This window comes from Dreissena polymorpha, chromosome 3, assembly GCF_020536995.1.
Source record: "Dreissena polymorpha isolate Duluth1 chromosome 3, UMN_Dpol_1.0, whole genome shotgun sequence".
NCBI classification, from domain to species: Eukaryota; Metazoa; Mollusca; class Bivalvia; order Myida; family Dreissenidae; genus Dreissena; species Dreissena polymorpha.
This window is the reverse complement of record NC_068357.1, coordinates 134,280,746-134,294,608: the sequence shown is the minus strand read 5'-3', so window position 1 is coordinate 134,294,608 and position 13,863 is coordinate 134,280,746. Positions and strand designations below refer to the sequence as shown.

At 39.1% G+C, this 13,863-nt stretch overlaps 4 protein-coding genes across 4 annotated transcripts; 3 read left to right on the top strand and 1 right to left on the bottom strand.

Moving 5' to 3' along the window:
• Positions 1–4,918: 4,918 nt before the first annotated feature.
• On the bottom strand, positions 4,919–7,651 carry LOC127872610 (uncharacterized). Its single transcript, XM_052415937.1, has 5 exons — positions 7,294–7,651; positions 6,826–7,200; positions 6,205–6,501; positions 5,659–5,799; positions 4,919–5,097 (listed from the first exon to the last, which is right to left on the bottom strand). Exons 1-5 carry the CDS (start codon positions 7,649–7,651, stop codon positions 4,919–4,921), a joined length of 1,350 nt encoding a protein of 449 aa, XP_052271897.1.
• Positions 7,652–7,739: 88 nt separating this feature from the next.
• On the top strand, positions 7,740–10,306 carry LOC127872609 (mucin-5AC-like). The gene is made up of 3 exons (XM_052415936.1): positions 7,740–9,490; positions 9,725–9,950; positions 10,235–10,306. The coding sequence occupies exons 1-3, from the start codon at positions 7,740–7,742 to the stop codon at positions 10,304–10,306; spliced, it is 2,049 nt and encodes a 682-aa protein (XP_052271896.1).
• A 67-nt stretch (positions 10,307–10,373) lies between these two features.
• Positions 10,374–11,232, top strand: LOC127872608 (putative protein TPRXL). The gene is made up of 2 exons (XM_052415935.1): positions 10,374–11,049; positions 11,207–11,232. The coding sequence occupies exons 1-2, from the start codon at positions 10,374–10,376 to the stop codon at positions 11,230–11,232; spliced, it is 702 nt and encodes a 233-aa protein (XP_052271895.1).
• Positions 11,233–11,272: 40 nt separating this feature from the next.
• On the top strand, positions 11,273–13,728 carry LOC127872607 (uncharacterized). Its single transcript, XM_052415934.1, has 3 exons — positions 11,273–12,315; positions 12,856–12,999; positions 13,703–13,728. Exons 1-3 carry the CDS (start codon positions 11,307–11,309, stop codon positions 13,726–13,728), a joined length of 1,179 nt encoding a protein of 392 aa, XP_052271894.1. The 5' UTR covers positions 11,273–11,306.
• Positions 13,729–13,863: the final 135 nt, after the last annotated feature.

The following is a 13,863-nucleotide window of genomic DNA, read 5'->3' as shown; positions in this document are numbered from 1 at the left end:
ACTTTTCGAATGTGCTTTTTCATGATTGTTATCACCGTCTAAATAGAATGCTTAATTAATCGTGAGTGAGACTATATCAGCCTAAATGTATTAACCGCAACGTAACATAGGTTTATTAATGTGTATACACACTTCTGTCAATTACATCAACGAAACAACTTCAATTTTCCTAAACGCATATTATACAAAACAGAAAAGTATAATTAGTGTATGTCATTATGAATCCGAAAATAATAAATTTGAAATTTAATGTTTGCTTAACGTCGTTTTAGTATCCTTTTTAATTTCGCTTTTTTCTCTCGATAAAATGTGGCAGATACAAATTAGATTGACTGTTGGATTTTTATTCCATTAGTTTTGTTTATAAGCTGTCCTTTTATTCACAAGTAAAGCATTTCTCGGAACACTGCAAAATATTTTTCGTTTCTTAATAAATTGTTTCAAGCTAGAGCGTATTATGAATGAAAAAAAGAAGTTCTAATTACACACACGAACTAAAATCCATAAAAAAATATATGATAAACAATTACTCGTAGTGTTCAAATATTTGTTGTTGTTGTAGAAATGTCGTGTTTTATTAAATCGAACAAACTAATAGAAGAAAAATAACGCTTGAATCAATATGATATTGAAATAACGTTAAGGCGGTCACGCCAAATTGAGGTATTCAGCGCCTTATCATGGGATCTGTTTGTCCTGGACAAATCGGTATGATCTCCAACAATATTATCAGCAAAGGTACTACCACGACGCCCTGAACGCTTTCAATTAAATAGTGTTAATAGTCTCCATCAAACGTGCGAAGCATCTCCGTTAGCAAATACCTGTGTTGCCACATTACTCGCACAATGCGATCAACAATCAATAAACATCTCGTAAGACGTGCACCTTTCTATTTATGTTTCTGTTAATGTGAGTGTTTGTGTGTTTGTTCACTACTTTGTTCGTTCCTTTGTGGTTTTCTTTCTTTCGTTCGTTCGTTCGTTCCTTCGTTTCTTCATTCTCTCCTTCTTTTATTCATGCATTATATATGTGTTTATGTGTATTTATTACAAAAGTGATTACTAGTTGTTTATGTTAGAATAAGAGGAACGTCTAATAACGTGATATCTGTTCGGAATCTCGTTAATGACAAAAACGGTTAACGGTCTATTCATCAGTATGCACTTTAAACATATACAAAGAGCAAAATAGTCAGATAACAGCTAACAAATTGTTAAAATAACATAATCAACCGTCGCACATCGGTGAAATAAAACTCAACAACAGAGATTAACAGTACACTAAATAGCGCTATGTTCGTCATTCAAACTACCATGATTTTAATCTTCCTACTCACTAAATAAAAACATATTTTGAAAAGCAAACAACCCGGAATCTCAATAGAATGGTTACCTGCAGTTACACTGAGTCTATTTTTCTTACTATATACACAGTGAATTCCAAGAGTGACACAATTCGGCTTGCCTTAAAAGTTATAACATTTTTCCTTGTGCTTCTTGTAAAAATATTAGGATTATATGCCGCTCCATCATAATAAAATCAAAATAAATCAGGAACTCAATTTGGACAATAACATAAAACAAAAACTTTAAATTTATGCTCAAATGAACAGTTAGACAACAGTGAAGTAAGCAAAACAAGTTGCTGGTGTCAGTTCATACTGATGGTCAAAGCATTAGAAAAAGGGCACGTCAAAACCCATCTATAACGACGAGCGGATAAAATCATGTAAACAGAAAATTTATTAAAAAGAAGCGGATAAGTAAATATTTTACTTATATTTATTTTGTTAAAGTAAATGATATAAAATAATTAAACATGCAGATATATACCTAGGCCTCTAATATCAATCGTATATAGAAATAATTTCTAATACATAATTGCTTCTATGTATTGACACAATTGATGATTTTGTTTTCAGGTTTTCTGAGTGTGATCATGTTCTTTAAACAGAGGAGCTAAATGGTATTAATGATAGGGAAAACGGCTTGAAATGTACATAAACTTGATCAATATGAGTCGCGTTCTGAGAAAACTGGGCATAATGCACGTGGGTAAAGTGACGTCCCAGATTAGCCCGTGCAGTCCGCACAGGCTAATCAGGGACGACACTTTCCGCTTTTATGACATTTTTCGTTTAAATGAAGTCTCTTCATAGCAAAAATCCAATTTAGGCGGAAAGTGTCGTCCCTGATTAGCCTGTGCGGACTGCACAGGCTAATCTGGGACGACACTTTACGCACATGCATTATGCCCAGTTTTCTCAGAACACGACTCATATGTTTTCTGTGTTCTTTAAACAGAGCAGCTGAATGTTATTTATGATGAGGCAAAACGGCTTGAAATGTTCATAAACTTGATCAATATGTTGTATAAGGTCAATTTTATCTAAATAGGTGCACTAATCCAGCAGTTATTTTTTCCGTGTGCATTTTGAATTAATTTTGTCACACAGTAACAGGTTTTTGTTCGTGTTTTGATAGAAAATGTTGGTTTACAATAATTGCAAGTAAATTTGAACTTCCGTTGCAGAAAGTTAATATTGCATAAATTGTGTTAAAATTGTATGCGAACTAAGCGCTTCTGTTTCTTCGCATGTATGCAACAAAAAAATAAACATTATACAAATCACATAAAAATAGTTTTAAACACACTTATACCATTAAGTTGCATATCAAACAATATATATTTCTGAATTAACCAACCGGTATTTAATTGAACGTTACACTATATCACTAATATCACTAGATAACAGAAAGACGCAGATAAGGGCATTTCAACTTTCATTCAGTCAAACTTTGTCATTCGGGTGCTGTGTTGGGATTCATTTGGAATAAAGTTTCAGAATTCCACTTAACTTTTCGGATTTCGGATTTTATAAAAGCATTAGCGTTTAAACACATTTTCAAAGCATTTTGTGTGGAGTGATTGCTAAAGGTTCAGTTAAATTATATTTCATTAAAGCTGTTGCTGAATAAAAAAAGAGACGAAGGTTAAGTTATGAAACGAACGTTGGATATCTATAAATGACGGAATTTAAATCGAATGCAAAGGTTTGTGTGCATTATATTCCTAATTCTTCTTCTTCTCATCATCATCATCATCATCATCATCATCATCATCATCATCATCATCATCATCATCATCATCATCATCATCATCATCATTATCATCATTATCATCATAATCATCATCATCATCATCATCATCATCATCATCATCATCATCATCATCATCATCATCATCATCATCATCATCATCATCATCATCATCATCATCACCATCACCATCATCATCATCATTATCATCACCACCATCATCATCATCATCATTATCACCATCATCATCATCATCATCATCATCATCATCATTATCATATACTCATGATAATCATGTCTTTTCTAAAACAATTAATGATAAATGTGCAAATGTCAATACAAATAAATAAATACATTTCTGATTATCAAAGGCTAGTCTTTCAATAAAAAGGTGAATGTATAGTTAATACGAAATGTAAATAAATATCGCTTGCTAGGATTGGATAACTATTTTATCATACTTATACATCAATCTAAATTTTATGTAAAATCGCCATGTTTGATAATTCAATAACTACTGAAGTAAAATAACTCGAAAAATATGCCGTTAAAAAGTGGACACTCATACGAAAAAAAGCATGAATAAAATAAGACATAGAAATGCGTAGATATTAAAGCAACATTACTACTCAAAATCAACGAAAAGTGCGTACAATATTTCGTAAAATAAAGCTAAACAATTAAAAATGATTGTTCCTTATGGCAATTGCCGAAATTTCAACGCCAGATGTGGTCTGGTAAAATAGATGTTTGTAGATAAAAAATGCTTGTTTTATTATTGTTTTGCATATTTAATTCCATTTTAATGTCCTACAACGATATCTATTCATACGACACATGAACACTAACATGGTACCCTTTTAGTGTTCGTGTGTCGTATGCATAGATATATTCGCGGGAAATCAACGTCGAATTAATTGTGTCACAAATAAATAAAAACGAGCGTTTTGTATGTACACAAATCTATGTAATCATACCACATCTTGCTTTGAAATTGTGGCTATTGCTATAAGGAACACTGATTGTTTAGGTGTTAACTTTATTTTACGAAATACTGTACGAAATTTTCGTTTGTTTTTGAGCGTTATATAGGCTTCAACATGATCTGATGTATTGAAACGAGCTATTCATTTACTTCATCTGTGATCATGTTCGGGTGCTTCTGTTTGCATTGTTACGGTAAAGTTATATAATGCCAATTTCACAGGAAGATCATCACGTTTCATGTTCAAGTAATATTTATCGTTTTCAACCCTGACATTTTCTCATAATCATTTATATTTATAATGCTGACTATGTTTTTAATTTCACAATTCAAAAGACAAAATGAATGTCTACCAATAATAGCACAATTGTTGGATGAATTGGTACATGGTAAAACATAAAATATACTAAACCATCGTTTCAGTCAATTATCGCTCCTTACATGAACATGGAAACAGTACAAATAAATAAATTATGAAAACACTAGCTTTATTTTTGTCCAACAATAAAAAAAAATATAACTAAAACAAAGAATAATGATATTAAAAAGAATTAAGTAGACTTGGAAGACTAAATGTTTTAAATACTATTTGAAATACATTGATATCTTTTCAGGTTTGGAACTAAAAGAAAACTCAAAGGGGCAACACTATGGGCAAGGAAGTTCAAATAAAAAATAAAATGCACGCAATGCTTATAGCTGTATGTACCGTACTGGCTTATTTAACAGACGCTAGTACAACGAACAAAAGAATAGGAACAGTATCTGACATGATGACTGCTGCAAGCAGCACACCATCACTCAACACGTCTCCAACTGTGTCGAGTGCATCTCAAGACATCAGTACCATGATGACCACTGAAAGCAGAACACCATCAGTCAACACGACTCCAACATTGTCTAGTACATCTCCAGACATCAGTACCGTGATGACTACTGAAAGCAACACACCATCAATCAACAATTCTCCAACATTGTCTAATACATCTCCAAATATCAGTACGATGACTTCTGAAAGCAGCACACCATCAGTCAACACGTCTCCAACAGTGTCTAGTACATCTCCACACATCAGTACCATTACGACCACTGAAAACAGCACACCATCAGTCAACACGTCTCCAACTGTGTCTAGTATATCTCCAGACATAAGTACCATGACGACAAGTGAAAGCAGCACACCACCAGTCAACACTTCTTCAACATTGTCTAGAAAATCTCAAGATATCAGTACCATGATGACTACTACAAGAAGCACACCATCAGTCTACACGTCTCCAACTGTGTCTATTACATATCAATACATCAATACCATGATGACTACTGAAAGCAGTACACCATCAGTCCACACGTCTCCAACATTGTCTAGTACATCTCCAGACATCAGTACCATGACGACCACTGAAAGCAGCACACCATCAGTCAACACGACTCCAACATTATCTAGTACATCTCCAGACATCAATACCATGATGACTACTGAAAGCAGCACATCATTAGTCAACAGATCTCCAACATTGTCTAGTACATCTCCAGACATCAGTACCACGATGACTACTAAAAGCAGCTCACCATCAGTCAACACGTCCCCAACTGTGTCTAGTACATCTCCGGACATCAGTACAATGATGACTTCTGAAAGCAGCACACCATCATTCAGCACGTCTCCAACAGTGTCTAGTACAACTCCAGACATCAGTACCATGATGATTACTGAAATCAGCACACCATCAGTCAACACGTCTCCAACATTGTCTAGTACATCTCCATACATCAGTACCATGACGACTACTGAAAGCAGCACATCATCAGTCAACACGTCTCCAACATTATCTAGTACATCTCCAGACATCAATACCATGATGACTACTGAAAGAAGCACACCATCAGTCAACACGTCTCAAACCGTATCTAGTACATCTCCAGACATCAGTACCATGCATACTACTGAAAGTAGCACACCATCAGTCAGCACGTCTACAAATGTGTCTAGCAGATTTCCAGACATCAGTAACATGATGACTTCTGAAAGTAGCATACCATCAGTCAACACGTCTCAAACTGTGTCTAGTACATCTCCAGACATCAGTACCGTGATGACTTCTAAAAGCAGCTCACCATCAGTAAACACGTCTCCAACTGTGTCTAGTACATCTCCAGACATCAGTACCATGATGACCTCTGAAAGTAGCACACCTTCAGTCAACACGTCTTCAACATTGTCTATTACATTTCCAAACATCAGTTCCATGATGACTTTTGAAAGTAGCACACAATCAGTCAACACGTCTCCAACATTTTCTAGTACACCTCCAGACATCAATACTATGATGACTACTGAAAGAAGCAAACCGTCATTGAACAATTCTCCAACACTGTCTAGTACATATCCAGACATCAGTGCCATGATGACTACTGAAAGAAGCACACCATCAGTCAACATGTCTTCAATATTGTCAAGTACATCTTCAGACATCAGTACAATGAAGACAACTGAAAGCAGCTCATCAGTCAACAAGTCTCCAATATTGTCTAGTACATCTCCAAACATCAGTACCATGATGACTACTGAAAGCAGCACACAATCAGTTAAAAATTCTCCAACATTGTCTAGTACAGCTTCAGACATCAGTACCATGATGACTTCTGAAAGCAGCACTCCATCAGTTAATGCGTCTCCAAAACTGTCTAGTACATTTCGAGAAATCAGTACCATGATGACTACTGAAAGCAGCACACCATCAGTCAACACATCTCCAACTGTATCTAGTACATCTCCAGACATCAGTGCCATGGCAACCTCTGAAAACAGCACACCATCAATCAACACGTCTCCAACATTGTCTAGTACAACTCCAGACATCAGTACCATGATGACTACTGAAAGCAGCACTCCATCAGTCAACACATCTCCAACTGTGTCTAGTACATCTCCAGACATAAATACCATGATGCCTACTGAAAGCAGCTCTCCATCAGTCAACACGTCTTCAATTTTGTCTAGTGCATATCGAGACATCAGTACCATGATGGCTACTGAAAACAGATCACCATCAGTCAGCATGTCTCCAACTGTGTCTAGTTCATCACCAGACATCAGTACCATGATGACTACTGAAAGCAGCACACTATCAGTCAACACACCTCCAACTGTGTCTAGTACATCTCCAGACATCAGTACCATGATGACCACTGAAAGCAGCACACCATCAGTCAACTCGTCTCCAAGATTGTCAATTACATCTCGAGACATCAGTTCCATGATGACTACTGAAAGCAGCATTCCATCAGTCAACACATCTGCAACATTGTCTAGTACATCTCCATACATCAATACCACGATGAGTTCTGAAAGAAGCACACCATCAGTAAACACGTCTCCAACTGTGACTAGTACATCTCCAGACATCAGTACATTGACGACAACTGAAAGCAGCACACCATCAGTCAACACGTCTCCAACATTGTCCAGTACATCCCAATACATCAGTACCATGATGACCACTGAAAGCAGCGCACCATCAGTCAAATGGTCTCCAACATTGTCTAGTACATCTCCAGACATCAGTACCATGCTGACTACTGAAAGCAGCACATTATCACTCATCACGTCTCCAAAATTGTCTAATACTTCTCCAGACATCAGTACCATGATGACTACTGAACGCAGTACACTATCAGTCAACACATCTCCAACTGTTTCTAGTACATCTCCAGACATCAGTACCATGACGACCACTGAAAACAGCACACCATCACTTAACACATCTCCAACTGTGTCTAGTGTATCTCCAGACATCAGTTCCATGACGACCACGGAAAACAGCACACCATCAGTTAACACGTCTCCAACTGTGTCTAGTACATCTCCAGACATCAGTACCATGATGACTACTGAAAGCAGCACACCATCAGTCAACACGTTACCAATTTTGTCTAGTACATATCGAGACATCAGTACCATGATGACTACTGAAAACAGCTCACCATCAGTCAACATATCTCCAACTGTGCCTAGTACATCTCCAGACATCAGTACCATGACGACCACTGAAAGCAGCACATCATCAGTCAACACGTCTCCAACATTGTCGAGTACATCTCCAGACATCAGTACTATGATGACTACTGAAAGCAACACACCATCAGTCAACACATCTCCAAATGTGTCTAGTACATCTCCAGACATCAGCACCATGACGACCACTGAAAGCAGCACACAATCAGTCAACTCGTCTCCGACATTGTCTAGTACATCCCGTGACATCAGTACCATGATGACTATTGAAAGCAGCTCACCATCAGTCAACACGTATACAACTGTGTATAGTACATCTCAAGACATCAATACCATGATGACTACTAAAAGCAGCACTTCATCAGTCAACACATCTACAACATTGTCTAGTACATCTCCAGACATCAGTACTATGATGACTACTGAAAGCAGCACAAAATCAGTCAATACGTCTCCAAAATTGACTAGTACATCTCCAGACATCAGTACCATGACGACCACTGAAAACAGCACACCATCATTCAACATGTCTCCAACATTGTCTAGTACATCTATAGACATCAGTACCATGATGACTACTGAAAGCAACACACCATCAGTCAACACGTCTCCAATATTGTCTAGTACATCTCCAGACATCAGTACCATGATGACTACTGAAAGCAGCGCATCATCAGTCAACACGTCTCCAACTGGGTCTAGTACATCTCCAGACATCAGTACCATTATGACTACTGAAAGCAGCACAACATCAGTCAACACGTCGCCAACTGTGTCTAGTGCATCTCCAGACATCAATACCATGACGACCACTGAAAACAGCACACCATCAGTTAACACATCTCCAACTGGGTCTAGTGTATCTCCAGACATCAGTACCATGACGATCACGGAAAACAGCACACCATCAGTTAACACGTCTCCAACTGTGTCTACTACATCTCCAGACATCAGTACCATGATGACTACCGAAAGCAGCACACCATCAGTCAACACGTTACCAATTTTGTTTAGTACATATCGAGACATCAGTACCATGATGACTACTGAAAACAGCACACCATCAGTCAACATATCTCCAACTGTGCCTAGTACATCTCCAGACATCAGTACCATGACGACCACTGAAAGCAGCACATCATCAGTCAACACGTCTCCGACATTGTCTTGTACATCTCCAGACATCAGTACCATGATGACTACTGAAAGGAGCACACCATCAGTCAACACATCTCCAAATGTGTCTAGTACATCTCCAGACATCAGCACCATGACGACCACTGAAAGCAGCACACAATCAGTCAACTCGTCTCCGACATTGTCTAGTATATCCCGTGACATCAGTACCATGATGACTATTGAAAGCAGCTCACCATCAGTCAACACGTATTCAGCTGTGTCTAGTACATCTCAAGACATAATTACCATGATGACTACTGAAAGCAGCACATCATCAGTCATCACGTCTCCAACTGTGTCTAGTACATCTCCATACATCAATACCATGATGACATCAGTCAACACATCTACAAGATTGTCTAGTACATCTCCAGACATCAGTACTATGATGACTACTGAAAGCAGCACACCATCAGTCAATACGTCTCCAAAATTGACTAGTACATCTCCAGACATCAGTACCATGACGACCACTGAAAACAGCACACCATCATTCAACATGTCTCCAACATTGTCTAGTACATCTCCAGACATCATTACCATGAAGACTACTGAAAGCAGCACACCATCAGTCAAAACGTCTCCAATATTGTCTAGTACATATCAAGACATCAGTATCATGATGACTACTGAACACAGATCACCATCTGTCAACATGTCTCCAACTGTTTCTAGTACATCTCCACACATCAGTACCATGATTACTACTGAAAGCAGCACACCATCAGTCAACACGTCTCAAAAATTGTCTAGTACATCTCCAGGCATCAGTACCATGATGACTACTGAAAGCAACAAACTATCAGTCAACACGTCCCCAACATTTTCTAGTACATCTCCAGATATCAGTACCATGACGATCACTGAAAGCAGCACACCATCAGTCAACGCGACTGCAAAATTGTCTAGTACATCTCCAGACATCAGTACCATGATGACTTCTGAAAGCAGCACACCATCAGTCAACAGGTCTCCAACTGTGTCCAGTACATCTTCAGACATCAGTACCATGATGACTACTGAAAGCAGCACACCATCAGTCAACACGTCTCCAACTGTGTCTAGTACAACTCCGGATATAAGTACCATGATGACTTCTGAAAACAGCACACCACCAGTCAACACGTCTCCAACTGTGTCTAGTACATTTTCAGAAATCAGAACCATGATGACTACAGAAAGCAGCACACCATTTGTCAACACGTCTCCAACTGTGTCTAGTACATCTCCAGAAATCTTTACCATGATGACTTCTGAAAACAGCACACCACCAGTCAACACGTCTCCAACATTGCCTAGTGCATCTCAAGACATCAGTACCATGATGACTACTGAAAGCAGCACACTATCAGTCAACACATCTCCAAATGTGTCTAGTACATCTCCAGACATCAGCACCATGACGACCACTGAAAGCAGCACACAATCAGTCAACTCGTCTCCGACATTGTCTAGTACATCCCGTGACATCAGTACCATGATGACTATTGAAAGCAGCTCACCATCAGTCAACACGTATACAACTGTGTATAGTACATCTCAAGACATCAATACCATGATGACTACTGAAAGCAGCACTTCATCAGTCAACACATCTACAACATTGTCTAGTACATCTCCAGACATCAGTACTATGATGACTACTGAAAGCAGCACACCATCAGTCAATACGTCTCCAAAATTGACTAGTACATCTCCAGACATCAGTACCATGACGACCACTGAAAACAGCACACCATTATTCAACATGTCTCCAACATTGTCTAGTACATCTCCAGACATCAGTACCATGATGACTACTGAAAGTAGCACACCATCAGTCAACACGTCTCCAATTTTGTCTAGTACATATCAAGACATCAGAACCATGATGACTACTGAACACAGATCTCCATCTGTCAACATGTCTTCAACTGTTGCTAGTACATCTCCACACATCAGTACCATGATGACTACTGAAAGCAGCACACCATCAGTCAACACGTCTCAAACATTGTCTAGTACATCTCCAGGCATCAGTACCATGATGACTACTGAAAGCAACACACTATCAGTCAACACGTCTCCAACATTTTCTAGTACATCCCCAGATATCAGTACCATGACGACCACTGAAAGCAGCACACCATCAGTCAACGCGACTGCAAAATTGTCAAGTACATCTCCAGACATCAGTACCATGATGACTACTGAAAGCAGCACTCCATCAGTCAACACATCTCCAACTGTGTCTAGTACATCTCCGGATATCAGTACCATGATGATTTCTGAAAACAGCACACCACCAGTCAACACGTCTCCAACTGTGTCTAGTACATCTCCAGAAATCAGTACCATGATGACTACTGAAAGCAGCACACCATCAGTCAACACTTCTCAAGCAATGTCTAGTACATCTCCAGACATCAGTACCATGATGACTTCTGAAAACAGCACACCATCCGTCAACACGTCTCCAACATTGCCTAGTGCATCTCCAGACATCAGTACCATGATGACTACTGAAAGCAGCAAGCTATCAGTCAATACATCTCCAACTGTGTCTAGTACATCTCCAGACATCAGCACCATGACGACCACTGAAAGCAGCACACCATCAGTCAACACGTCTCCAACATTTTCCAGTACATCTCAAGTCATCAGTACCATGATGACTATTGAAAGCAGCTCACCATCAGTCAACACGTCTCCAACTGTGTCTAGTACATCTCCAGACATCAGTACTATGATTACTACTGAAAGCAGCACATCATCAGTCATCACGTCTCCAACTGTGTCTAGTACATCACACTACATCAATACCATGATGACTGCTGAAAGCAGCACTCCATCAGTCAACACATCTCCAAGATTGTCTAGTACATCTACATACATCAGTACCACGATGACTTCTGAAAGAAGCACACCATCAGTCAACACGTCTCCAACTGTGTCTAGTACATCTACAGACATCAATACCATGATGACCACTGAAAGCAGCACACCATCAGTCAACACGTCTCCAATATTGTCTAGTACATCTATAGACATCAGTACCATGATGACTACTGAAAGCAACACACCATCAGTCAACACGTCTCCAATATTGTCTAGTACATCTCCAGACATCAGTACCATGATGACTACTGAAAGCAGCGCATCATCAGTCAACACGTCTCCAGCTGTGTCTAGTACATCTCCAGACATCAGTACCATTATGACTACTGAAAGCAGTACAACATCAGTCAACACGTCGCCAACTGTGTCTAGTACATCTCCAGACATCAATACCATGACGACCACTGAAAACAGCACACCATCAGTTAACACATCTCCAACTGGGTCTAGTGTATCTCCAGACATCAGTACCATAACGATCACGGAAAACAGCACACCATCAGTTAACACGTCTCCAACTGTGTCTACTACATCTCCAGACATCAGTACCATGATGACAACTGAAAGCAGCACACCATCAGTCAACACGTTACCAATTTTGTCTAGTACATATCGAGACATCAGTACCATGATGACTACTGAAAGCAGCACACCATCAGTCAACACATCTTCAAATGTGTCTAGTACATCTCCAGACATCAGCACCATGACGACCACTGAAAGCAGCACACAATCAGTCAACTCGTCTCCGACATTGTCTAGTACATCCCGTGACATCAGTACCATGATGACTATTGAAAGCAGCTCACCATCAGTCAACACGTATTCAACTGTGTCTAGTACATCTCAAGACATAATTACCATGATGACTACTGAAAGCAGCACTCCATCAGTCAACACATCTACAAGATTGTCTAGTACATCTCCAGACATCAGTACTATTATGACTACTGAAAGCAGCACACCATCAGTCAATACGTCTCCAAAATTGACTAGTACATCTCCAGACATCAGTACCATGACGACCACTGAAAACAGCACACCATCATTCAACATGTCTCCAACATTGTCTAGTACATCTCCAGACATCATTACCATGAAGACTACTGAAAGAAGCACACCATCAGTCAAAACGTCTCCAATATTGTCTAGTACATATCAAGACATCAGTACCATGATGACTACTAAACACAGATCACCATCTGTCAACATGTCTCCAACTGTTTCTAGTACATCTCCACACATCAGTACCATGATTACTACTGAAAGCAGCACACCATCAGTCAACACGTCTCAAAAATTGTCTAGTACATCTCCAGGCATCAGTACCATGATGACTACTGAAAGCAACAAACTATCAGTCAACACGTCCCCAACATTTTCTAGTACATCTCCAGATATCAGTACCATGACGATCACTGAAAGCAGCACACCATCAGTCAACGCGACTGCAAAATTGTCTAGTACATCTCCAGATATCAGTACCATGATGACTACTGAAAGCAGCACACCATCAGTCAACAGGTCTCCAACTGTGTCCAGTACATCTTCAGACATCAGTACCATGATGACTACTGAAAGCAGCACACCATCAGTCAACACGTCTCCAACTGTGTCTAGTACATCTCCGGATATAAGTACCATAATGACTACAGAAAGCAGCACACCATTAGTCAACACGTCTCCAACTGTGTCTAGTACAT